At 49.4% G+C, this 25,691-nt stretch overlaps 10 protein-coding genes across 10 annotated transcripts; 6 read left to right on the top strand and 4 right to left on the bottom strand.

Moving 5' to 3' along the window:
- Positions 1-124: 124 nt before the first annotated feature.
- On the bottom strand, positions 125-2,459 carry N7484_006914 (uncharacterized protein; the record flags this gene model as incomplete). The annotated part of the gene is made up of 6 exons (XM_057117301.1): positions 125-1,079; positions 1,132-1,250; positions 1,299-1,349; positions 1,409-1,498; positions 1,547-1,747; positions 1,797-2,459. 6 exons carry the CDS (start codon positions 2,457-2,459, stop codon positions 125-127), a joined length of 2,079 nt encoding a protein of 692 aa, XP_056970336.1.
- Positions 2,460-3,043: 584 nt separating this feature from the next.
- On the bottom strand, positions 3,044-3,969 carry N7484_006915 (fumarylacetoacetate hydrolase family protein; the record flags this gene model as incomplete). The annotated part of the gene is made up of 3 exons (XM_057117302.1): positions 3,044-3,625; positions 3,675-3,752; positions 3,811-3,969. The coding sequence occupies 3 exons, from the start codon at positions 3,967-3,969 to the stop codon at positions 3,044-3,046; spliced, it is 819 nt and encodes a 272-aa protein (XP_056970337.1).
- Positions 3,970-4,289: 320 nt separating this feature from the next.
- N7484_006916 (2,4,5-trihydroxytoluene oxygenase) lies at positions 4,290-5,499 on the top strand (the record flags this gene model as incomplete). Its single annotated transcript, XM_057117303.1, has 4 exons — positions 4,290-4,485; positions 4,535-4,682; positions 4,733-4,967; positions 5,017-5,499. The coding sequence occupies 4 exons, from the start codon at positions 4,290-4,292 to the stop codon at positions 5,497-5,499; spliced, it is 1,062 nt and encodes a 353-aa protein (XP_056970338.1).
- Positions 5,500-6,550: 1,051 nt separating this feature from the next.
- Positions 6,551-8,694, top strand: N7484_006917 (monooxygenase; the record flags this gene model as incomplete). The annotated part of the gene is made up of 6 exons (XM_057117304.1): positions 6,551-6,773; positions 6,840-6,919; positions 6,978-7,261; positions 7,311-7,628; positions 7,682-7,824; positions 7,877-8,694. 6 exons carry the CDS (start codon positions 6,551-6,553, stop codon positions 8,692-8,694), a joined length of 1,866 nt encoding a protein of 621 aa, XP_056970339.1.
- Positions 8,695-9,381: 687 nt separating this feature from the next.
- On the top strand, positions 9,382-11,720 carry N7484_006918 (acetoacetyl-CoA synthase; the record flags this gene model as incomplete). Its single annotated transcript, XM_057117305.1, has 6 exons — positions 9,382-9,489; positions 9,544-10,568; positions 10,621-11,075; positions 11,125-11,217; positions 11,268-11,548; positions 11,598-11,720. 6 exons carry the CDS (start codon positions 9,382-9,384, stop codon positions 11,718-11,720), a joined length of 2,085 nt encoding a protein of 694 aa, XP_056970340.1.
- Positions 11,721-12,195: 475 nt separating this feature from the next.
- On the top strand, positions 12,196-13,934 carry N7484_006919 (glutamate decarboxylase; the record flags this gene model as incomplete). The annotated part of the gene is made up of 4 exons (XM_057117306.1): positions 12,196-12,431; positions 12,481-12,508; positions 12,600-13,765; positions 13,823-13,934. 4 exons carry the CDS (start codon positions 12,196-12,198, stop codon positions 13,932-13,934), a joined length of 1,542 nt encoding a protein of 513 aa, XP_056970341.1.
- A 534-nt stretch (positions 13,935-14,468) lies between these two features.
- On the top strand, positions 14,469-15,497 carry N7484_006920 (NAD(P)-dependent alcohol dehydrogenase; the record flags this gene model as incomplete). Its single annotated transcript, XM_057117307.1, has 1 exon — positions 14,469-15,497. One exon carries the CDS (start codon positions 14,469-14,471, stop codon positions 15,495-15,497), a length of 1,029 nt encoding a protein of 342 aa, XP_056970342.1.
- A 784-nt stretch (positions 15,498-16,281) lies between these two features.
- Positions 16,282-18,447, top strand: N7484_006921 (uncharacterized protein; the record flags this gene model as incomplete). Its single annotated transcript, XM_057117308.1, has 2 exons — positions 16,282-17,344; positions 17,396-18,447. 2 exons carry the CDS (start codon positions 16,282-16,284, stop codon positions 18,445-18,447), a joined length of 2,115 nt encoding a protein of 704 aa, XP_056970343.1.
- A 1,313-nt stretch (positions 18,448-19,760) lies between these two features.
- On the bottom strand, positions 19,761-21,586 carry N7484_006922 (putative choline sulfatase; the record flags this gene model as incomplete). The annotated part of the gene is made up of 2 exons (XM_057117309.1): positions 19,761-21,122; positions 21,176-21,586. 2 exons carry the CDS (start codon positions 21,584-21,586, stop codon positions 19,761-19,763), a joined length of 1,773 nt encoding a protein of 590 aa, XP_056970344.1.
- Positions 21,587-23,625: 2,039 nt separating this feature from the next.
- Positions 23,626-25,159, bottom strand: N7484_006923 (uncharacterized protein; the record flags this gene model as incomplete). The annotated part of the gene is given in 4 exon segments (XM_057117310.1): positions 23,626-24,320; positions 24,536-24,577; positions 24,596-24,835; positions 24,895-25,159. The coding sequence occupies 4 exon segments, from the start codon at positions 25,157-25,159 to the stop codon at positions 23,626-23,628; spliced, it is 1,242 nt and encodes a 413-aa protein (XP_056970345.1).
- Between the last annotated feature and the right edge of the window lie 532 nt (positions 25,160-25,691).

Consider the following 25,691-nt stretch of genomic DNA (forward strand, 5'->3'; position numbering starts at 1 on the left):
TGAAGGGAGGACATCAATTGAATGGGGTGGGAATTGAATGGCCTGACTAAACTATCATACTGGCTTATATCCAGCGAATGAATTTTAAGCATCCATTTGCAGAACAGTAGAAACCAAAAGATCATCAGAATAGATCTTGTGTCTCTTCAGCAAGCGCCAAAAGAGTGGACGCTAAACTCTGCGAAATCTTCCAATGGCTGATCCGTTGCAACAGATCAATAATCCTAAACAAAGACCCCATCGCTAATTTACTTGGCTGTAAACCACCTGTCTGTTCCAAAAGGGGCCCGATCCCATCAATGCCCTGCAAACTCAACTCGTTGAATTGGAAATTGTCTCCCGCGACCAGAGTGACTGGGTTTTGGTCTCCTTTAAACGACATAAAGCACGCCCAGATAAGACCACAATAATACAAGCACATCGGAACGTGAAATGCCGGCTCTGCACCTGCGGGGAGAGACTCGAAGCTCTTCTGAGTGAGCATAGCATGCAAAAGACATCGTTTCGCATCCGCAGAGTGAACCCAGGCTCGTGCGTAGGGAAGATGGGTCTGAGCAACGTCGTAGCCTTCTCGACCTAAGACGCATTCCAAGGAGTTGAAATCGACATGGAGCATCATGAAGACCGAGTGCCAAAGCATCATAAGGCAGGCCCAGCTTGGTCTTCCGGCCATGGTGGGCTGGTAATTGTTGTACCAGGTTATGAGGAGGTGGTGACATCTGGATGCTTGTGACGATTCCGTAGGATCAATTCCGGGTTCCTTTTCTCGCTCTTCACTGGCCAGTGCACTGATGCATTCTAGCATTGCACATAGTTCGAAGTCTCCCGTAGGATTAGCTTGGGGAACGCGATTGTGAAATCTGTTCGAGGTCGTTATTAGGGGTGATTGAGGGGCATTTGCGGAGGAGTTCTGAATCTGAGCTTGTATCATTAGTCCTTTCCAGTGATGAGCACTAGATGCCATGAACAGGTCATTGGAGGATAGACAAGGGAGGCGTTCAGGTGAACTTCGTAGAATGGGTTCGTGATGGTGAAGAGTGGCCAGCTCGGCATTATGAATGGTTAAGGCGAGAGCGATCCTGGTGTTCTGTTTAGCTTCGCTTCTTTTCTATAATTCTCCGGTTACTATACCTTTTTTTTACTTCCAACTGAATCCATTTTAGCCACATATCCTCAAGAGCCTTGCCTTCAACGTTGATAGGGTTTTGTTCCAAGCGCGGTAAGTTGAAAAGTTTCGATTTCCGTGCCCACTGAAGCTTTGTAAGTAAACTCATTTTCAAAGGGGGCAATTCACTCACACCAACAATAGTGCCGTGAAATACGTCAATTCCCGTAAGATCTTTGGGTCTCTGTCAAAAAGCGAATTAGTCTTATAATTCTCATCCACGGATTTCAGCGATTCATTTACCCCTAGCAAAAGACCAAAGGTCTGCCCCAACATAACCGCTTGCATAGCTATCAAAGAGTAGCTTCCTGATTTCACAACATATGTTTCCCACTATTCCGGTCAGTTAATCGAGCCCACCAATCAAGCTTTGAGTCATACCGAAGAGAGAATAGCTTTGTTCAGTCTTTCAAACATGCTGATACCATGAGATATTGCACGCGGTGACCCCACTACTAGACTCCCTGCAGAACATATGGAAAGAAGGAGAATCGAGTTCTGAATCCCGGGTCGAAAGGTGGGGACGTGCACAATAGGGAATAAAGGGTGAAACTTGGAGAAGTATGCTTGGATGCACAGGTCCTAAATCAATGTTAATATGAGGAGGGAATTTTGAGGAGAGCAACCATACAAGAAAAGGCGTGGATGGTAATATTCCATGCTGTACGCGGGGCTGGAGACGCTCTGCAAGTCGCTTTCGATAGGAATCATCAATGAGGCTATTTTCCGGTGGGATTGGGGTCATTTGACCAGAGCATAGCTCAGAGAAAGTGTGCCATTTTTCCTGAGCCAGATTGGTATGTTGTTTAGCAGAGTCTGCGACAAGATTAGGAGGTGGTTGAAGCCGACTCCTATCTAATTCGGGTATTGCATCCGGCGATGCTTCCGGCGGAGGAAAGTCTGATGTTGCGCACAGTAAGGACAAATTGACGGCATCCAGATCAAAGTCCTCTCCTGTGAGCAAAGCATCCCACTCCCTATTATCACGTAGATAATCCCACACCGGGGGTGGAAGAGGAGAGGTCTGATCTTTCCAAACATGCTCATCGAGAAGCAGCGAGGTCAAGGGACTCGCATGGTTGGGATAGGTGGTCTTGTCTCCAACAGATACGTTTGGGGTTCGTTTATCAACCGGCGCACTATTTGGCGGAGACATGAGAGACATTATATCGCCGGTCATTGAACCGGAATCCGATCCGATCGGACCTGATGAGTGATTCACGGGGAAAGAAGCGGAAGGCATGATTCCGGCGTCGACATCTGTTTCCTGATATTCCACCGACGTGGATTCCATTTCAGTCAAGTCAAGATTGTCGTTTTTTGAGCAATGAGATCGTGAATGTCGCAAGAGAGTGTCTTGTCGAGCGAAGGACTTCTGGCAAACGGCGCATGAGAATGGTTTTTCTTTTGTGTGGGATCTCATATGGCGTGCTAAATGCTCCCATTTCTTGAAATCGTTCCCGCAGACAGTACAAACGCGTTCACCCTTGGACGTTTTGCGCCGGCGTTTCCTGTCTCCACACAAAGGCTGTTCAGAGGTATTTCCAGACATATCGCCCAAATTGTATCAAAAGTACAACTCTGGTCTTCAAGGTATTATGGTTGTGAGACTCCAAGGATGGTAGGGAAAGACGTGAGAGTTGGGTGGTCGTTTACCCCGGATCCCCCGCTCTCTCCAGGTTTTGGTGGCGATCTCGCCGCGCCACTAATTTGCCAGGGACTGGATCGGATTTCAGCCCAGTGGATTTACAAGTGGAGATTTCGTTTCGGTATTCAGGAAAGTGTTTTATGCAAGTTAGGGAATTTTTGACAATGTAACACAATGTGGGATCTATCATGCGGGGCTAAACCAGCCTTACGTCCGAATAGCCGTGAAACTCAATCATGAACCATCCGGTTTTTGGTTGCAGCAACCCCCTCAATTTCCACTTCCACAACATCTCCATTCTGCAAGAATTCTTTTCGGAAGAATCCTACGCCCGAAGGAGTTCCTGTCATGATGAGCGTTCCCTTGCGAAGAGTCGTTCCTCGCGAGAGATGGCTGATGATCTGGGCCACCGAATAGATCATGTCTCCTGTACTGGTCTCTTGTTTGACAACGCCGTTGACCTTGGTTCTCAGTTGCAGGGCTTGGGGATCTTTAACCTCCTGTGCCGACAGAATAGTGTTCCCGATCGGCGCGAACTTATCGAACGATTTCGCATAGCAGAATTGCCCACCGGATACCTCAGGAAGCTGGAAATTTCTGGCGGAAATGTCGTTACCAGCAGTGTAACCTAGGACATAGCCGAGCGCTTCTTCTTCAGAGACGTTCTTTGCATCCTTGCCGACTACCACGGTCAGCTCTCCCTCGTAGTCCAGAAGCTCCGCCGCGTCAGGGTGAACCGGAATATCTTCAAAGGCACCGGCAAGACTGTCCGCTGGCTTCATAAAGACACTAGGGTACTTGGGAATAGGTAACTGCTCAAGTCAGATACCCTGTATTGCAAACATGTTGGATCTAACTCACATTCGCTTCTGTTGCATGTTGTCTGTAGTTCAGTCCGATACAGATCACAAGTGGTGTGCTTTCGATCGGGCACAAGAGCTATGAAGCGTCAGCTTGAAGGTTTCCGGTATTTGTGTCATTGACAAACGTAACGTACCTTATCTACAGTAAGAACCTCCTCGGTGGTTTGGAGGCTAGTAAATGGGCTTCCCTTCAATTTGCGGACGGTGTAATTGTTTCCAATTGCCGAGATCAAGTCTCCATAGTAAGTTTCGGCACCAGCAGCAAAGCGCACGAGATTTTTGAAAGTGGCCATGATGGATCAATGACTTGACTCTTAATCAAACATAATGAAAATAAGACTTATGGCATATAATTTATAACAATGTCATGGGCGGGGACGAAACAATAGCAGGCCCGGGGCCAGTGCCTACGCGTCAAATGTGGGATCAATCGGAGACCTATACTCCCACATCATGCATGTTGCGGGGACGTCAGTCTCAGTCCCCACCATTATATCTTGCCACATTACAAGGCAAAGAAGATAGTTTCCACCCTAACTTCCTTTATTCTTGTCATATATCATCAACGTGAATACCCTCTGCTGCATTGACTCGAACAACAATCTGCCTCAACATGTCAACGGATAAAATCAAACCCAACCACGGGGCCTCTGTGCCAGACGTGGTTGCTGTTGGTGAATCGAGTGTGTCCCAGACAGAATGGCTTGCGGAACAACAGATCGACACCAAACAGCGTGTCAATTTGAAGAAACTGTCACACATGAGGTATCAACATCCTGACCTGGAAGAAATTCAGGTATTCATGCTTGGTAATTTCCCCGGATCTGAAGAATCAAGATCAAATTCTGACATGAACAGATTTCGGGATGGAAATTGCCAAAAAGACCGAAGACGAGATATGGTTCAAAGGATATGGATCTGATCAGTATGTATACTACGCGCGCAAAGGGCCCAAGAAATTCCTCGGTGGGACTTTCGAGGCCCAGAGCAAGGAGGACTTTGACAGGTGAGATCTAGCTTTTCTCTTCAAAATACGAAAGCTAAATATTGGAACAGAGCTGCAAGCCTCCCCACAGCCAGTGCAGTGCAAGAAATGACCCACGCGCCTGGTGGTGGATGTTTGGTGACCCTCATGGATCCAGAAGGATTTCCAGTGAATGTCGTCTTCGGCCAGGAGCCAGTTACTGTCGAGGTTTCCCACCCCGGAAAGCTCACCCTGAATTATCCGGGCGAGAAGCCGAGACGACGTGAATTCAACCGGTTCGAACCCGGACCCGCAGCTGTTCATAAGGTATCATCAACATTCCCCACTTACTTTCATTTACTAAGTAGAACCATAGCTGGGGCATTTCGGGTACACGACACAGCAACTTCAGCCGCAGCTGAAATTCTATACATCAACATTTAACATCGTTCCAACTGATCTGCTATATGTTGATATAGAAGGTCAGAAAGTTCTCGTGACTATGTTCGCCCACCTTGACCTTGGAGAGACTCATGTTGATCATCATTCGTTCTTCATGGGCTCCAATCCCAAGCACGCTCATGTTCACCACTGCTCATTTGAAGTAAAAGACTATGATACCCAGCAGCTGGGTCATCAATGGCTTGCGAAGAAAGGCTACGAGTCGGTGTGGGGAGTTGGCCGGCACATTCTGGGCTCTCAGATCTTCGACTATTGGTGGGATACCACGGGAAATATGGTCGAGCACTATGCCGATGGCGACTTGGTGAACAAAGACACGCCTATTGGACAAATTCAAGCTGGGAGTGAATCTCTAGCTATATGGGGTCCAGAAGTCCCTACTTCATTCATGGAGTAAACAAATTTCGTGACCCATTTAACAGTTCCCCTTGCTCTTTGACTACTCTAAATTGAATTTGAATTATTGTACGAACACACCAATCGCATAAGAGGTTTTATTAGTACTAAACATTCTCACATTTTCACGTGAATGCATATTCAGGCCGAGCTAGTGGACTCTGAGTCTTGACTCTGGAGGTAACTAGGGCCCTGTTTCAGCCGCTTGCTCTCGTGTTCAACAAGGCGTCTCATTCACACACCACTCCTCGACCGCAAGGAGTTTGACGATGATGAAGCCCCAGAACTCGAAATTTGCCATCCTCCTTCACCGCGGAGACAAGGAAGAAATTTATTACAGGAGATGATGCCCCGTGAGGATAAGACTCGACATAAAAAGAGGGTATTGGAAAGCTGAGCACTTCTGTTCGCGAACACGAGGCGATGGATGAAAATGGGTTTGGATCGACACATGTTGCATCAACAAAAACAGGTTAACAACAACTTTTGACCAGTTTCGGAGGGTGGGGATAAGGTATGAAGTGGAGAAGTAATTTAGCATATTCGTATTGTTTAGAAAGTGAATCGACCCAGAATATTATACTAGATAGAGATACATATGCGAAAGAAAAGACGAACCTTGGAAAGCTTTCTATAAAATTGAACATTAAAGCAGAAATTATAGATAAAATACTAAACACTCTAGGACTAGCGCTCTCACTCAGCATGGCAGATCAACATTGGCGGGGGACTCGGATATAACTGAGACTAAAGAAGGTGTTGCCTAAGGATCCACGTCGTATATTGCGGTACAGGATAGTCGCAGTTAAGGCATTTATTTGCATTAGAGGTCCCACATCATCCGTGTCCTCATTTGCGGGAACCTCAGTTTAGATGACACCGGATATACGGAATTGGCCCAGTACCTTTGTTCCCGCCCGTTGGCCCCGCATTTTTGGCTTCACCGCTACGGGATAATCTCATTCTAGGAAACAAACACGAAGTATAAAGTGGTGCTCTCTTTTTCAGCCCCTGGATTTGGAACTCATCACAAGCTCTCGGAGTCATTAAAGATGGACGATCAGATAGAAACGACAGACGTGCTGATCTGCGGATGTGGACCTACAGGGGCTATGCTGTCTGCGTACCTAGGGCAGATGAACATTCCCAATATTGTCCTCGAGAAAGAGCCCGGCATCACGACCGATCCGCGTGGTATTGCTCTCGATGATGACGGAATTCGACTAGTTCAGGGCCTCGGGCTATACGACCACGTGTTTACAGAGATCGGTTCCAGTATGTACCATATATGTCGAGACTGCCCGGCTTGGAACATGTTCACTAATGCCAGAGTTATTTCAGGCTTGTCCAAAGTTCACTTTGTCAGTGGAACGCATCACAGGCTAGATGAAAAGCCGCTTCTTGTGTTTGATACAGGCTCGGTGAGACCGCAATGATCAACAACTCAATCACTGGAAGCACTAACGTATCAACCCCTAGAGCGAAGGAGTAACTGGACATGTCGGGCTTCTTGCGCATAAACAGCCTGTCCTTGAAAAGTGGTTAAGGAAAGCAGTCGAAAAAGCAGAAACGAGCGAATTGAGAAGTAACTGCACAGTGACTTCCATATCAGAAGATGCGGACTGGGTTTACGTAACTTATGACGATTCTGGGACACAGAAGACTATTCGTGCGCAGTTCCTAGCGGCAGCGGATGGGAAAACAGGTTTCACTCGCAAGAATTATTTGGAACCCAAAGGCATCAGACTGGAATGGGCCGAACAGTATGTCTAGCCCGTCACGAAGGAGAAAAGGAACTGACCAGACAACCAGAACCAAATACCAGGAGACGTGGGTTGCGCTTAATTGGAAGCTACATCTCCCTACGAAGGAAACACATCCTTCATTCCCGCTATGGGAACTGGGATATACACCCCAGCAAGTCTACGACCTTTTTTTTCCAGAGAATTTTCGTTTTCTTTGCAATCCCTCCAGGCCAGCTGTGTGTGGCCGATTCGGTCTACCAGAAGACCGACTTTGGCGGTTTGAATTTGTCGTTGCCCACGATGAAGACGGCATGGAGATGGCAGGGGAGGAGAGAATCCGCCAAGTGGTGTACCCATACTTGACACACCCAGCTAGCCGCTATGGGTAGGTCCCCCCATTCTGCGATTATTTCAAATACTAAATTAGAACACTGGCAGGCTTCAGCAAGATGTCTCATTTCCCGAAGATTGCATCGAAGTCCTCCGATCGCGACCTTTTAGCTTTTCCGCAAGAAGCTGCAACAAATGGGCACTCGGCCGCGTGATTCTTTGCGGTGATGCCGCCCACGTCTTCCCGCCATGTACGTGCCCCCAATCACCGACCAGAAAAAAAGCCCTAACCAGAAACCTTAGTCGGAGGACAAGGGATTGTATCAGGATTTCGAGACGCCATTTCGCTTGCCTGGCGCCTTGCTATCGCATGCTTGCCCACATCCAAGGTAGATCATAGCCGTCTGCTCGAAGGCTGGTACCTCGAAAGAAAGCAGCAACTAGACAAATCTCTCGCAACTACAGTCCGAAATGGTGACATGGTCAATGGGAAAGGCCTATTCCAGATTTTCATCCGCGATTGGGGTTTATGGTTGTTTCAATTAGTCCCTTCCTGGAAGCACTGGCTCGAACGCGGTCCCCGGAAAGATGGGCCCACTCGATACACCTATTCGTCCGGTATGCCTTTCATGCCGGAGCTTGGTGGAGGGGATTATTTCCCTCAAACGTATTGCATCAGACTACTGCGGGACTCAACCGTGCTGTTTACCGATGATGCGATTTTTGCTGGTAAAAAAGGAATTTTTCAGATTGTCGTTCTGCTCGACGATCCTCTTGAGCTCAATGCTGCAATCCGCGACCTGGAGGTAATAAAGCAATGCAAAGGCTTGTTACAAGACGAAGCCACATTTTTCGTGCCTCGTGCCCAGTGCACCGGGGTTGTGGCTCGGGGACTTGAAGACCAATGCCAGCATCTGTTGTTCCGAACTGCGAGTGGTGATGAATTCGGCCGATCGCCTCTGTGTATCTCTCGGCCGATCCCACGCGGATACGATGAATCACTTTTGTTCAACAGCGGCAAACGCTATGTGATATTGAGGTTTGATCGGTTTGTTTACGCTTATTGTGACACCAAAACCGAGTTGGAGAAGGCCGCCGCGCAGATATCCGAGATGTTCTGAAGCAGGCAATTGCACCACTTTTAACTTTTATCACGTCAAAATATGATTCACGATTCCTATACCATGTCCCACAATGAGTACCAAGTAAATATAGCAAACAGTGACAAATAAATCAAGGCCGAGGAATCAATTATCACTCCGCCGTAAGAAGCGTGGAGAAGGTAAAGACTGCGCGGATGAGAGTACGGAGATAGCCCACTAAGTCTTTTCTAAAAAGACATCATTCATTTTTACTATTAGGCCGAGTTTTTTTTTCTTTTAAAGTATATTCGCTTTATAAGGTAGAAGTATGTTAACTGTACTATACCACTTATGCAGGTGGTTAGACGTATCAAAACGTCTGCACAAAATTTGGTCATTGTCGAGGAATTAAGCCTAATCCCGGGCCAATCAAAGATGATGTGAGCATTTCACCGCAGCCGCTAATATCAGAGACATGAGATCAGTTAGACAATCAAGGGTCTCATTATTCAGTTCGTGGGGCTTATGGGGTCCATCAAGTGCGGGGCTTATCGCCCAAACATGGGGCATGAGCGGCCCGCTCTCGCTCCATATCCGACGCTTGGCGCATCTGGACCTCGGCAGGAACTGCTAATAAAGCCCAGCTAATCACTCATCACTGTCCTAAATATCTTCCTTGAGAACTCTGACTGTCAGTATCCACCGTCTATTGCCAGATTTACAACAATGTCAGTACCCGCCCCCCGGAAGCTATGGGAGCATCCAAACCCCGAATCAACAACAATGGGGAGGTTCCGGCATGAGCTGGAGCGGTCCACTGGACGGCGATTTAATGTGAGATCCCTGATAAAAACAGCCAATTCAGCTATCCTTGTTCCTAACGTATAGCGAAATGACAAGGCATTCCATGATATGTACCTCTATTCTATTCAGAACCGCACAGCATTCTGGGACTTTTGCTGGAAGTATTTCCAAATTATTCACGAAGGATCATACACTCAGATCGTAGATGAGTCTGCACGTATGGACAGTGTGCCAGAATGGTTCAATGGTATAAATTTGAACTTTGCCGAGAACATGCTTTTCTACGGCCGTCCGGGGAATACAACGGGCAAAGAGGACCACAAGATTGCAATCACTGAGGTGCGAGAGGGTGCTAACAAAGAGGCCATCCACCTTACCTGGGGAGAATTGCGAAAGAGGGCTGGAGCTTTGATCCAAGCGATGAAGGCTAATGGAGTGGTTCGGGGTGATCGTATCGCGGTCTGCAGTGCCAACTCAATCCACACAATGCTGGTCTTCGTGGCTACAACCGCTCTTGGCGCGATCTTTTCATCTAGCTCTACGGATATGGGCACCAAGGGGGTTTTAGATCGTCTGTTGCAGATTAAGCCGCGCTGGCTTTTCATGGATGATTTTGCTGTCTATAATGGGAAGACGATTGACCTGCGGGCCAAAATGAAGGAAATCGTCCAGGGAATGGATTCGGTATCTGAGTTCCAAGGAGTGATTGCTCAACCACGATTCGCCGAAAACCCAGCCGAGGTGGAATCGATCCCGAGAGCCTCGACGCTGGCAAGCTATCTGGAGAAAGCAGCTGGAAATGACCGTCTCGAGTTTGAGCGGGTTGCTTTCCGGGATCCATTCCTGATCGTTTATTCGTCTGGAACAACTGGCCAGCCCAAGTGCATTGTCCACTCAGTCGGAGGAGTGCTGCTCAATGCCAATAAGGAAGGAATCTTGCATATGGAGAGTACATCAGATAGTGTTGCGCTACAGTATACGACAACTGGGTGGATCATGTATCTAACCGCGATGCAAACTTTGCTATTCGGAGCTCGAGTGGTACTCTACGACGGTAGTCCTTTCATCCCGAATGTGACGGCATTAGTGGACTTGGCAGCTCAAGAGAAGTCAGTGCTTGCAATGAGAAGTGGACCGGAAATCTGCTAATCGATTACGTAGGGTGACACATCTGGGAATCTCCCCACGGTGGCTACAGGAGTTTCAGCAAGCAAACCTCAAGCCCCGGGAATTGTTCGATCTAAGCTCTCTTCGCGTGGTAACCAGCACTGGCATGGTCCTGCGAGATGCGTTGTTTGAGTGGTTCTATGACGAAGGATTTCCATCTCATGTTCGTCTCAACAACATCTCAGGCGGCACAGATCTAGCCGGGTGTTTCGGCGTGGGGAATCCTCTCCTGCCGGTTTACGTCGGGGGCTGTGCCGGGTTCAGCTTAGGAGTGCCAGTGGAAGTATACGATTCAACCATCGAAGGCGACGGTGTCAAGGGTGTTCCTGTGACCGACGGAGAGCCAGGAGACTTGGTCTCTACTGCTGCCTTCCCCAACATGCCGACACAATTCTGGGGCGATCACAGTGGCAAAAAGTATTTCGATGCGTACTTTGGAAGGTTCGACAGTAAGTGGTTTCTAACCTTGTGTGAGGCTATTGGCTTACAACTTCATAGACGTGTGGACCCACGGAGATTTCATCTCGATACACCCTACTACGAAGCAAATTATGTTTATGGGTCGCGCCGATGGAGTTCTGAATCCCTCAGGTACCAAACGAAATCCTGCTTAGTCTATCAATGCTGACCTATCATTCCAGGAGTTCGCTTTGGCTCTGCAGAAATTTACCGAGTTATCGAAGGCCTTTTCTCTCAGGAGATTGCCGATTCCATCTGTGTCGGTCAGCGTCGACCATCCGACAGTGATGAGCGGGTTATGCTCTTCTGCTTAATGAAGAAAGAGGTCCCTTTCACAGATGATTTGGTGAATCGGATTAAACAGGCGATTCGAACGGAACTCAGTGCCCGTCACGTGCCCCTGTACATTTTCGCGACCCCCGAAATCCCGACCACGGTGAATTTCAAGAAGGTCGAACTTCCAGTAAGTTTTCAGGCTCCGAGGTAAAATTCTAGGCTAACTATAGGAAAAGGTGAAGCAAATTGTATCCGGCAAGCGGATCAAGCCCTCGGGCACCCTTCTCAATCCTGGTAGCTTGGAATATTATTACCGATTCGCCGAGGTAGAGAAGCTTAGTCGGGACAGCAAGCTGTAGACGAGAGGCCAGCGCATCATGAATTTCGATTCTTGCTGAACACCGCCACTTCTGATCCACTGATCCACTTATTATTTTGGTCCAGAATCTAGACCCACCCGCTAGCGCAAGACGTGGCCCCAGTAAATTGGAAATAATGAGGGGCTGCTCGGATACATCGGGAGTTCGAAGCTCAAGCCAAGCTTTCGCAAGCTTTCAACAGTTACATTGGAACACAATCAATCAAACCTTGGGCTTCATAGTCATGGGCATTCATTGGACTCGTATACGCCGATCTGGCGAGTAGTGTAGAATAGTAGTGTGGGACAATGGCTTTCTGGAGGATACGTGAAACCAATAGCCACTGCGTCATGCCCCGCACGCTTTGTTCGGGAACTTACCTAACTCCCGAGTTACTCGTATGATAAATTTGCTTTTCCTCCTGATCGCTGCTCTTTCTTCTCTCTACTCAATTATTTTCTCCCCATAGCTCACCATGGTTCATCTTGCTGCCGTTAAGAAGGACGACGAGGTCTTCCACCCCGCTTCCCGGGACTTCGAAACTATCGGCGATGCCCCTACTTTGGATGACATCTCTGCCAATGTCTACGGTAGCCACTTTGCTGCCGACCACCTGCCACAGCATGAGATGCCCGAGGGGGAGATGCCTCGCCAGATCGCTTCTCGCTTGATCAAGGATGAGCTCAGCCTGGATGGCAACCCCAAGCTCAAGTAGGTTTGTTTGTTTTGGTCAATGACAAAAGCTAACCCATGTCTACAGCTTGGCCTCTTTCGTTACCACCTACATGGTATGTGTCATAGCGGAACTTCACACTCTCCATTGGCAAAATAAAGAAAAAAGAAAAAAAGGAATGAAGCTAATAGATTCGCGTCATGTAGGAAGAGGAAATCGAGCAGATCATGACCGACTCCTTCAGCAAGAACTTTATCGACTACGAGGAGTACCCCCACTCTGCAGAAATCCAGAACCGCTGCGTCAACATGATCGCCCGTCTGTACAACTGCCCCACCGACCCCAAGGGCGAGAATGCCATGGGTACCTCTACAATTGGTTCCTCGGAGGCCATCATGCTGGGCACGCTTGCCATGAAGAAACGCTGGCAGAACAAGCGCAAGGCTGAGGGCAAGGACTACTCCAAGCCCAACATTGTCATGAACAGCGCTGTCCAGGTTTGTTGGGAGAAGGCTGCCCGCTACTTCGATGTCGAGGAGCGTTATGTTTTCTGTACCAATGAGCGCTATGTCATCGACCCCAAGGAGGCCGTTGATCTGATCGACGAGAACACCATTGGTATCTGTGCCATTATCGGAACTACCTATACCGGCGAGTATGAGGATGTCAAGGCTATCAACGACCTGCTCGTCGAGCGTAACATTGACTGCCCCATCCACGTTGACGCGGCCAGCGGTGGTTTCGTCGCCCCCTTCACTGTCCCCGAGCTGGAGTGGGATTTCCGTCTGGAGAAGGTTGTCTCTATTAACGTCTCTGGCCACAAGTACGGCCTGGTCTACCCCGGTGTCGGTTGGGTCATTTGGCGCTCTCCGGAGTACTTGCCCCAGGAGCTTGTGTTTAACATTAATTACTTGGGTGCCGACCAGGCTAGCTTCACCCTGAACTTCTCGAAGGGTGCCGCTCAGGTCATTGGTCAGTACTACCAGCTGATTCGTCTTGGCAAGCACGGTTTCCGTTCCATCATGATCAACCTGACCCGGATTGCCGATTACATGTCCAGCGAGCTGCAGAAGATGGGCATGATCATTATGAGCCAGGGTAAGGGCAAGGGTCTGCCCCTGGTGGCATTCCGTCTACCTCCGAACAAAGACCGGATGTACGACGAATTTACCATCGCTCACCAGCTGCGTGAGCGTGGCTGGATTGTTCCGGCCTACACCATGGCCCCTCACAGCGAGAAGCTGCAGCTGATGCGCGTTGTTGTCCGTGAGGACTTCAGCATGAACCGCTGTGATAGTCTGTTGACCGATATCAAGCTGGCTCTGCAGACTCTCGATGACATGGATCAGACCATGGTGGCCAAATACAAGGCGTAAGTTTGCATCGATCCTACCGATTCCCGATCTTACTGACACCTCCCCTTCTCCAGACACATGGTTTCGCACAAGAACAACCCTCGCCACAAGCAAAGCCACCACGCATACCACGGAGAAAAGCACTCCCTGCAGGGCAAGACTGGCAAGACTCATGGTGTATGCTAAATTATTAAGTTGGTGGAAAAGGTATAACGAAAAGGGAGGAACTCATATGTAACTAGGTGTGATGTCAGATGACCTTGTGCACTGGGGAGATTGTTCCCCTTCCTATCGCATATTCTCGGAATTATGAATAACTTATCTACGTTCATCTCCGTGGCCTATATACCTGTAGGATGTAGCGTAGCCAATATACCAGAATTGCATGATATCATCGGATTAGACCGATAACATTATCAGTGGGGTCTCAAAAGGCGCTAGGCCATTTTGGGGGGATATAATTTTGATGCGCATCATTCTCATGGCCCACGGACATTCAACCTCAATTCACCACAAGCTCCCATGATAAGGGACAGGAGGAGGGTGCATTAAAGCCACACACACTAAAACTGTGGATCTTCCCAACCAGCAATCCGCACTGGACAATACCAACAACCGCCAATCAAAGGAAATAAAAATCAAAACAAGGCCATCACAGCTGCCTCAAAGATGAATCCAACAATACCAGGTCTTGACATGGCCTTATTTCACCCAGAAGCAATGCAGGCCTGGCTCTACTCCAATACAGCAGACGGAATGGAAAAGAATCTCCACCTCGACACATCAGCACGCACACCCCCGCCCCCTAGAGGCAACGAAATACTCGTCAAAGTCATCTCAGCTGCTTTAAACCCAGCAGACTACAAAGTCCCCGAGCTAGGATTTCCATTCCGCATGCTGATCGGCACCCCCGCAACGCCCGGCATGGACTTCTGCGGACGCGTAGTCAGCACCGGACCGCTAGCGAAGCATCTCAAAGAAGACACACTAGTCTACGGATGTTCAAGTCGACCGGTGCAGTTCGGCTCGGCTGCTGAGTATATCGTTGTTGCATCAGATACCGTTTCCATCGTACCTGATGGCGTTGCGGTTGATCATGCCGCTGCGATGGGCGTTACCGGGCAGACCGCGTACCAGAGTTTAGACGGGTACGTGAAAGCCGGGGAGAAGGTATTGATTAATGGAGGCTCCGGTGGGTGCGGAGTCTTTGCTATTCAAATTGCCAAGGCGATGGGGTGCCACGTTACGACCACGTGCTCGACACGGAATATGGAGTTGTGTTTAAGGCTTGGGGCGGATGCTGTGATTGATTATACGGCCGAAGAGGATTTGGTTGCGAAGTTACAGCAGATGGGGGTCGCATTCGATCACATAGTGGATAATGTCGGGCTTCCTGACAATCTTTACTACCAATGTCATCTCTTTTCCAAGGAGGAGGCGACGTTCGTTCAGGTGGGCGCTTCGTCGTTGTTGACGTTCGTGGCGAGAATTGGATGGCCTTCTTTCTTGGGTGGTGGGAGAAGGAAATATGTCCCTATGGCGACGAAGATCGATCAGAAGCACTTGGCACAGCTGGGAGAATGGGTGGCTGATGGTACGATTACGATGCAGTTGGATAGTGTGTTTGAATTCTGTGATGCTGTGAAGGCCTATGAGAGGCTTCGGTCTGGTCGATCTAGAGGTAAGATCGTTCTGCATGTCAGTGATCCATCTGCTCGGAACATGGAGCCCTTTGGCATAGGCCTTTGATCGGATAATGCGAGTATATAATTTGATGTCCGTTGGAACATTGTCTGAACTGGCCGAAACATAGGCCGGCATGATCCTCTGCTTTGCATTTGGCCTTTTAAAAGATTAAACACTCGGTAGCAACAATGAGAGAATTTGAAATCAGCTGTCCCCACATGTCTTTTCTCTTTCAGCTACGTATCGAGCTTGAGTAAATCGTGTCAAAGAAGAAAAATAAAAAAGAACGAAACAGTCGGCTATGTCCGATACTGAAGTTTCGTAAATTAGAGAGGCAATTGAAGCGCTCAGCGTGTACATGTAAAATGGAGAGGATGATTACATGCGCTACATGCCTGCTAACATGTAGATCGTCTATCGCCACATCTGGTGGCAAATACCCAAGCAGGTCGAGCATCAGGAGATCCACGGTTCATTGTTGTTTATTTTTAGGTTATTTACATACTTTGACTCTATATCCCTTCACTACTTCATACATGTATGGTCTGATATTCTCGTGGCTTCGACACTTTGACCTGTCCCTCTGCATAGGTTCTTTCGCCCCCAGCTGGAGAACATTCAATTTTCAAACTTAACTTTCTTTGTTCACCTGAGCCTGCTGTGAACCCATAATTTTGTCAGAATTCCAACCCCTTGACGCCTTCTCAGGGTTGATCCGGCGTTTATATATAGAACCTTGGAAGTTCTCTCCCAATCATTTCCCGCCGATCGCTGGGCTCCACCTTGCTTTTGCCCTCCCCTCATTACAGAGAGGGTCGCATCCGTGTCCTTGCCCATCAGATCAAGGATGCCCTTATTCAAGAGATCCAAAGCACCTGCTGTTCAGCCAAGTCGATTTTCTGCCCGGTCAGTCGAGAATCTGAGCCAGCCCACGTTGGCTCCACCGGACCACAGCTCCAACAACTACGTGGACCGCCCCCCAGATCACCGCCTCGCCTACGAGGAATCCTCCGGCCCTCCACAAGCAGCGCAGGACCTCGCTCAGCCGTCATTGCGTCGTGCCCAGAGCCTACGTCAGCAACAGCAGCAGCAACCACAACCGCAACGCGACCGGCAGATCGCCCCTGAGGACTTACAGCCTCGTCGGAAAAAGGCCGGGGGCATATTTCAGCGCCCAACCTCCGGCTTTATCGATCGCAATCCCTCCGTCAAAGGGATCAGACAGGTTTCGCAGCCCCTCTCGCAGCCAAGCTCCCCCCGGCACCCCCCACCCTTCGAAACGCAGGATCAACACCAGAATATACACCTAGAGGAAGAGTCTCCAACAGACCCACCCGTTTATGAACCGCGGTCGGCATCACTAGCCTACCAGCAACAACACCTACAGCACTCTCAACGATCGCTACACCAATCTCACCCTTCTGTCAGTAGTGATATCCAGGACTGGTCGCCGCAACAGTCCGAGCCACAACAGGGCCAGCTTCTCATTCCTCCCGGGCTTGAACGCGCCAACACCGATCCAACGCTGGTTCAGCAGTACGGCCGACCGTCACCAACTGAACGAACCCCGGATTCTCCTCGCTACCTACCCGACCACGGTCACCGGGGCCTGACGCTGTCTCGCCCCGAGCACGATCTGGCATTAAATACATCCCGGCCCCCTTCCCGGCAGACTTACGAGTCCCTTTCCCCGAGTCGTCACCAGAACCCTCCTGACGCCATGCAGCAGGCCTCGCAGGCGACACCACAGGCCCAATCCACCGATCGATCGGGGCAACAGGAGCGTAGGGGGAGCGCTGCTCAGAATATGCCGACGGAGCATACCCGCAACACGCCAACGGGGTCACGAACACGCGATGACTTGGAGAACCTTGACGTTCGGGCATTAATTCAGAAACATGATGAACTACGTAAGTCTGCGACCGAATGCATGTGTAGGACAATATTGACGGGAATTGCAGAGAGCAAATACTCCAAGGTGAAGCGTTACTATTTCGAGAAGGAGGCGCAAGTACAGCATCTCCAGAACACCGTTGCACATCAACGAATGGCGGTTTCTCGTACTGTGCTCGATGACAATGAATATACAAACCGATTCCAGCGACTGGATGGAGCCATCAAGGACCTAGCATTCTCTGTGCGTAAGGACTGGCGGGTCATTCCCACGTGGCTGCAGGGCCTGGTAACGGACGATGCACTGGCGGTGGGAACAAAGGAAATGATGGCATTGGGACGTGCAGTAGTCAGTCGCTGGTTGATGGAAGAAGTTTTTCAACGGCACTTCCATCCGGGGCTGGACCCTGGTCTGAGTATTCAGCTGAAGTCGATCGAGATGAACCTGCGACGACAACAGATGCGACCAGTCACAGATGAGGACCGTGAAAATGCCATTGCCAAACTTTCCAACTGGCGTCGCACCACCTTCGATGGTCTAGGTGATACTCTTGCAAATCCCACCGCCCAGGAGCACCGCGCCGAGTTGATCGAGCATTTGAGCGTGGAGCTAGCCACCTTCCTCAGCACACAGCTGCAAGACCAAGCCCACCCAGGGCTGGAGGCCGGCGTGCGAATGATCATTGAGAACACCATTAATATCGTTGAAAAGATCCCGCTAGAGGCCCGTGATGTCTGCGTTGAGTACTTCCCACCCAACATCTCCTTCCACGACAACTACATGAAGGTTGAAGGTCAACTGCCACCACTTGCGCACCAACCTCCTCCACCAGCGGACCAGGAAATCGACGACGAAGGCGACTCCTCGCCGGCCTCGAACTCCACAGGACCCTGTGCAGACGGGACATCCCCCGCCCCACGCGAACCTCGAAGACGATCCGTGTTTGGCGCCTTAATGGGTCGCCGACCCGCTGACCCACCCGCTCGTCCAGCGGGTGGAGACAAAACAGAGCAAGCCGAGCCGTCTCGCATCCGCTTTGCCTCATTCCTTACCGTCGAAGTACGCGGCAAGGGACCTGCGACTGTCCTAATCAAAGCGCCCGTATGGCTGATCGAGTGAGAATGCCCAAAAAGCGAAATACTTCATGACCCTGAGCGTTGTATATAAATGATAGTTCCACTGTATGTGGCATTGATGACAACCATGATCGCATTGATATCCCATCGAGTTTTCGTTATGTGGCGGTTGTTTGATCTTTGGGAATCTTTTCATATCTTCTTGAGTTAAGCACGGCTTTGGTCCGGTCTATCGCTTTGCTAGCCAAGGTGTTCTTTCATTTAAGGTTACCTACACCGTGATAATCCAAATAGATGGTTTTCTCCATTGACTGTGAAAGTTGGCATTATCATTGACATCGCCCGTGCGTACTGGAGTACATCCATAGAAGCCTCTCCAAAAGAACCCATACGACACATACTTCGTATTTCAAATTTCCATCCCACCAAGACCTAAGATCACGCTGTCATCATCATAGCTCGTATACACATAATCGGTAACCGAAACCTACTGGGCCAGACTATGCGCGCGCTTTCAAGTGTGGAACAAATGGATACAGCTAGCGCTTCATACAGACCCCACTCATGATTGGAATAATTCGTATCACTAATATAGGGACTATGCAGCGCTATTGGAAACGGACCCTCTATGCCAAGTGTGGGGTCAAGATACAACCGCGGAGTCTGAGCAAAATGACATCACTGGAACCTTTTTACTGGATAATATTACCGGATTAGAGTATAGAGTACGGGACTAGCCGTGGTATATTGTACAGTCAATTATATAAACATTCATCAACCTTGGAACCAATTAGTTCATACGCGGGGATGTCCTCCATACCTGGACAGAAGAATTAACCTCAAGACTATGCATGTTACTTGCATACGTTCCACATACGCAGTACGACCCAAAAAAACTCAAATATAGATTGCAAAAGTCACATTCAAATAGTAATCATATATCCAGTCTGGTTATATCTACCTAAGGCATCAACAAAAAGACAATCACAATGGATGACATGACACCCAACCCGGGATAATAACAAGTATATACAAGAACCCACATGTGCAAACCCAGAACATGCTTTTTGTAACACGCGAAGAGTCAAATGCAAATTGATTGGGGAGACAAAAGAATTCATCGAAGAGAAGATAGTTCCCGGGTATAGCGCCTCGCTGATGGATGAGATAAGAATGAAAAAAAAAATTAAAATCCCAAAGGAAATAAAAAAGTCAAGATAAATGAAGAACAATGTCGTTGCTGAATGGCAGATGAGATCGCAAATCGCAGTGGAAACATCGTGAATGCTGAAAGACATATCATAATTATGTGTGGTCGCCCTTTCCCATCCGGGGAGAGAAGGAAAGAGGTTCATATTAGACGGTAAGACCGTGTTCGTTGGCGGCCTGCTGCAAAACGCGAGGCCAGCGCGAGATGAGCTCGACGTCATCCAGGATACCCTTACCCTGGTTGCGCACGTACTGAGTGCTCGGGTCGACGCGTGGCTCCCAGTCCCAGTTCTGGGTTTTACCCTCGATCAAAGCGGAATAGACCAGACGACGGCGGCGTTGCGAGGTCAAGACATCCTGGCGGATCTTCTCCAGGTCCCAGCGAGCATGAACTTCCTCGGTGAAGTAGGCGAGCATCTTGACAGGGTCGGTGGTGTCCGGAAGAGTCTCGAACTTGGCTGGGCTGGGGGTTCGTGGAGGTGTAGGGGCGGGGAAGGGGTAGCCAGCGTTTTCGCCAACACGCTGGGGGATAGGAGACACGCGAGGAGTTTCACCAGGGGTAGGGAGGGGCGCAGGCACGGCTAGAGGGTTGGCAGACTTTACTGCGAGAGGGGTGCGGACGGTTGAAAGGGTGGGGAGACCAGCTGCGAGGTTGATCTTCTCCTCTGGGTCGGCGGCCACGTTGAAGAGCATGGGTGGGTCAATGGTGGAGTAGATGAATTTCCAGCAGCCACGGCGGATCATGATCAGAGGAGCCTGAGTACCTTCACCCATGTACTCGCCATACACGGTGTCGGTACGAGGGCCCTCGCCGCCGGTCAGATAGGGCATCAAGGAGACACCGTCAAGAGGGAGATCCTTGATGAGGGGAGCGCCGACCAAATCGACGAACGTAGGCAACATGTCCATTGTGGACACATTCTCCTTGATGCGCTTGGGCTCAAACAGCTTGGGGGCATAGAAGAGCATTGGCACGCGGGCCGAGTTCTCGAACCAAGTCATCTTGTACCACAGACCACGCTCGCCAAGCATATCACCGTGATCACCAGTGAAACAGATAATGGTATTCTCATCCAGACCAGTGTTCTCCAAAGTCTTCAGCAACTTGCCAATATTGGTGTCAACGTAAGTGCAGGCGGCGTAGTAGGAGCGACGGGCAGCCCGAATGCGGTCTTCCGGCATCTCCTTGCCCCACAGATCAATGCATTTCAGCACGCGCTGGGAGTGAGGATCTTGCTGCTCGTCGGGAACATTGCCGTTTTTAGGAAGCGGAATGTCGACATCTTCGTACATGTCCCAGAACTCCTTGGTCATGGCATATGGGTCGTGAGGGTGTGTCATCGACACTGTCAGACAGAAGGGCTGGTCAGTACGCTGACGCACATGGTCGTACAGGTACTGCTGCGACTTGTAGATAACCTCCTCGTCGAAATCTAATTGGTTTGTGCGCACTACCGGGCCAGCGTCCATCACCGAGGCCATGTTGTGGTAGTAGTCCTGACGAATTTCCTGCGGGATTGTTAGTACTGTCTCGTCATTTGCCAGATTTCCACGTTACTCACCGGCTCATCCCAGTTGACGGACCAGCCGTAGTCACCGGGGTAGATATCGCTCGTCAGACGCTGCTCATAACCGTGCAACTGGTCCGGACCGCAGAAGTGCATTTTCCCGGCCAAGGCCGTGTGGTAACCCTCTCGGCGCAGGTAGTGGGCGTAAGTCGGAGTGTCCGCAGGCAGATCGGCAGCATTGTCATAAGCTCCGATTTTTGAGGGCAACTGGCCGCTCACCATCACATAGCGAGATGGAGCACACAGCGGTGAATTGCAGTAGGCCGAGTCAAAGGTCACACCACCCGCCGCCAAACGGTCCAGATTAGGTGTCTTGATGGGCGAGTTCTTGTCGTGCAAGGACAACAAGGGCGCAGCCATCTGATCGGCCATGATGTAAAGGATGTTAGGCTTCTTGTTCGCCATGATGAAGGATGCTAGTATTCAAGATGGCCCTATAGCAGAACAAAGAAGGTTTAACAGAAGATGGGTTAAAAAGAAAAAGAGACCAGAACCAGGGTTGGGGATGGGGGCTTCATATAAGAATCCCAAAACTGGCACGTGTGGGGAATCAAACCCAAAAAATCGAGAAAAAAAGGATGGAATGGAAAAGTTTTTTTTTTTTTTTACGATTGATAAGAAGGCCCGAGAGCATCTACATACAACAATGCCCAGGTTAGAATAGATTAGCAAGTGGGAACTGTATTGCGCTTACAAGCGCGAGTACAGTATTGCCCACGGGGTTATACTCCCTAAACCCACAGAGGGGCTCTTACAGTCATGTCACCGTGCAGACCGCCACGCAAATCGCAAGCAGAAAAACAGAGCAGGCCCAGATCTCCCCGATAAATCCACAGTAGCGGCTGGACTACTGCATTGAAGATCAGGGGAATGATCCGGCACTGACGTATCCTGAAGGCGCAAGATAGCACAATTTCAGAGTGCGATGGTGTGATTGACCCAGAATTCGAGACGGAGAAGTGGCGTATTGTACGGTATTCGTAATCGCATCAAGTTTGGGTCACTTGGGTCATGTGGCTACTTGCCTATTATTGATCTGAGAGTCAGGAATGGGTGTCCTGCTCGAGAAATCGAGTCCTGTCCACTCAGAATCGTGAAAAAGGAGGCTTGTTGGCCCGCATTCGAAGTCCCGGGACACCGTGATTGCCGAGTTGCCACCAGTGTAACAAGGCCGATACACCCGTAATACCAGATATCGTCGTAATCTTGCTTGCGATTTCCACCCATCCGCCCACTCCCAGCTAGCATGAGCCCATTAATTTCACTCAACTGTTTCAGCCCCATTTGAAGCCGATGCCTTTTTTTCTCGGAGTCCACTCGACCCCGGAGTGGACAGGAAGCTTCGAACGCTGCCGTTGGCTCCGCGACAGACCCTTGTAACGGGGACGATCCCAACCGACTATCAGCCAAAGTTAGGGATCCACCGATCGTGTCATCGCTTTGACGACCAATCACGGCGAAGCTGATGCCCCTGGTATTACCGAACTCAGTTAGCATGATTCCTTAGGGGGGTTTAGGGGCAGGCACTCCACTTGCTTATCTTGAGAGCCAATCAGAAGGGAGAGAAAGCAACCGCAAATTGAACGAGTTGCGAAGCGAATAACGCCCGTGAAGGACCCGCGGAGCAGGCCGACAAGTGGGACAACAAGCGGTGTATACATGCATGTTCAGGCTGACATGGTCTCGCATCGAATGTATCAATTCACTTGATTACCTCAATACAACTTGGAACGAGGCCATTGAAGGGATCTGCATTTCTCCAGTTTCACCACCCAGGTGAGCAATCCCCCCTTGGAATCACGTCACCTTGAACCCCGGATTCATGCCAAGTGGTCACCGCTAGTCTTTCGTGGCGGCTCTTCCGGGAAAGGCGCTGAGGATGTTGCAGTGGTCTCCACTTGGGCACGCATTGCGTGGCGGGACCGGATCACCCGATGCAGAATGGCGCAATCAGAGGATTCGCAATGCTCGAGTCGGAGATAACCTGCACATGCACTCTCTTCGTCACAATCGCAATCAAACCTCCGATCTACTGGCATGGAAATCTACTGTACTGGCATGGAAAGGAGCTGCAACAAATTTATTGACTTTTTTTAGGGGGTTCATTTTTCCTATGGCCACTCCCTTGACCGAATCAAATTATCCTTCAGTCTCAAACTCTCCATATCAATGTCCATGTGACCTCAAAATCAAGAACTCGAAAATTCGCATACCGATAACCTCCAGAACAAAAAGAAAAAGCAAAATCCCTTCTCCCAGCGCGTAGAAACAAACGATAAAAAAAATTAAAAAGAAAAAGACAAGAAAAAGAAACTCGGAACCAGTCGGCTGTGCGCTCGCAAATTCATCATCCAGTCGACTTTGATCACTGGCAGAGGAGAACCAAACGCCAAGGAAAATGGACCAAGTGGGAAATGATTGCGAGGACATAACTCGAACCATCCTTAATTGTGGTAGGCCCTGATCCTCAGAAAAATCCGACATTCATACTCCATTAATTCTTTTTCCCAGTCGCTGGGACCTTTAGGAATGGTTAACTGAATGAGAGGTTCATGATCATCCTGCCGCTTCTCAGGAGACAGATTCCTGGCATACCAGAATACAAGGTCCCGGCAGGCCATTGCGTCTTCGAGGCTATCAAGCCCAAATCGACCCTGTTGAATATTGCGCTTGAGATGCACCATGGCAAGCCGCTTCAAAGTCCGGTTTCTGTCATTCGAAATGCGTCCCTCCAGCTCATGGGTATCAATGATCTTTCCGTGGACCCATCTGAGGTGAATCATATCCTGTGGACCATCGTGCAGGACGACATAAGTGTTAGGCGTCACAAAATCCCAAAGACGTAGAAGAGCTCCTTCGCGGCCTTCTAAGCAGAGGCCCTTGGTGCGAGCATCGTACATCATTGGCCAGGTAATGCAACTGTTCTTGGTGTCGAGGTGCAGGAGGGGATTGTCGGGCCACACGAGGTTATCAATGAGGACCTGGCCGGAATAGAGGTCCACGACACTAAGGCGAATCAATTCTTGTTCACCCCAACGATTAATTCCCGTTTTGAGAGCCACCACCACGCCAGAGCGGGTGTCGGGTGGAATTGGAAATTTCTCCGGGGTGTCGTGGAGGTACCACTCAAGTCCATGGCCTGGATGACTAGGATCATAGTCATACCGTCCGAATTTGATGTCTCGCACGTGGTACCACTTTAGAACACACCCACGTGTGAAAACGCTCTGGTCGCAACACGTAAAGACCTGCAGCCTGGTTAGTGTTGAGTCAAAACACCTCAAAAAAGGGGTTCCCTGACATCATCTCGAGGCTCACCCGGATGGTACAAGCAGTTTGGAACTCGGCTCGTACCTCGCTCAAATTGACCTTCCGCAAGTTCGGCGGATTCGAGTACTTTGAAGTTAAACTTACCGTGTTCATTCTCGAAATTGAGAGTGACAAATCTGTCTTTACCATCGTTGGTAGTTGGGACCTCGTGGGTTCTGGATTCGTCTTCTTTGGCGCTGAAACACACGCATTCGGAGTCCCCATTCTTAGGCAAAGGGGAGCTTTCCCCGGGCACTCCCTTGTTACGCCTGGATGCTTCTTGAAAGAACTCCAGATGCTCCTTGCTGGGGGCCCCACACCCATAATTTCTCCTGAGGACTGCCACTGGATGTCAGCTATGACAGGAAACATATGAGATGAAAAAGTAATTTCAAGAAACTTACGGAAACAACGACAGCAACGGCTTTTTCTTGGGTTCAACCAATTATTCAACCAGCCATAAGGCCGGTATTTCAGTCTGGCCTGATCTTGTGGTTTGAGGTAGAGACCACGCATAATTTCCATTTTTGAACGTGTTTCCTCGATATCCTCCAGCACACGGGGGACTCGCTGAGGATTGAACAGCGGATGGTCCACACTGCTGTACTTAGGGGGAGCCACGGTCTTTAGCACGGTGGATCCAATGATTGAGGACATTATTGTTGCCATGATGATAATGTAAGTTTAAGGTCCCTGAAGCTTGGAACGTTTTGAGATTCGAGGTGAGAAATTTTGAACCAGATGGGTGGAGATGAGAGAGCAAAGACCGTTCAGAAGTCACCGTCCTTATCTATGTTCAAGAGTAGGGACAAGGAACTTCCAGTGGAAGACTCGGGTTGAAGAGACAAGATCTCGAAGCTTACGTAGCAAAAAGGACTGTATAAGGAGTCAGAGTTGAAGCTTGGTTGCCGGATGAAGTGCATAGAAGAAAGAAGTTGTAAGAAAGAAGTTTGAGGAAGGAAGCGGAGGAAGAAAGACCGTGAAAAATGAGTGATTAAATACTTTGCGAATGATGGGTGAAAGCTATGCGATGACGAGGGAGAAAGTAAGTGTGAGGGACGTGTGAAAACGTAACGTGAATAGGGAAGAGTAAATGAAAAAGATAGGGAGGTTGAATGCAGTTGCATTTAGAATGAATAAATCGTCAAAGAAAGACAGTTAAATTGATGCCGGCGAGATAGCTAACGTACAAGATTTGAAA

The sequence above is a fragment of the Penicillium longicatenatum genome, assembly GCF_028827895.1.
Source record: "Penicillium longicatenatum strain IBT 33135 chromosome Unknown contig_4_segment0_segment0, whole genome shotgun sequence".
NCBI classification, from domain to species: Eukaryota; Fungi; Ascomycota; class Eurotiomycetes; order Eurotiales; family Aspergillaceae; genus Penicillium; species Penicillium longicatenatum.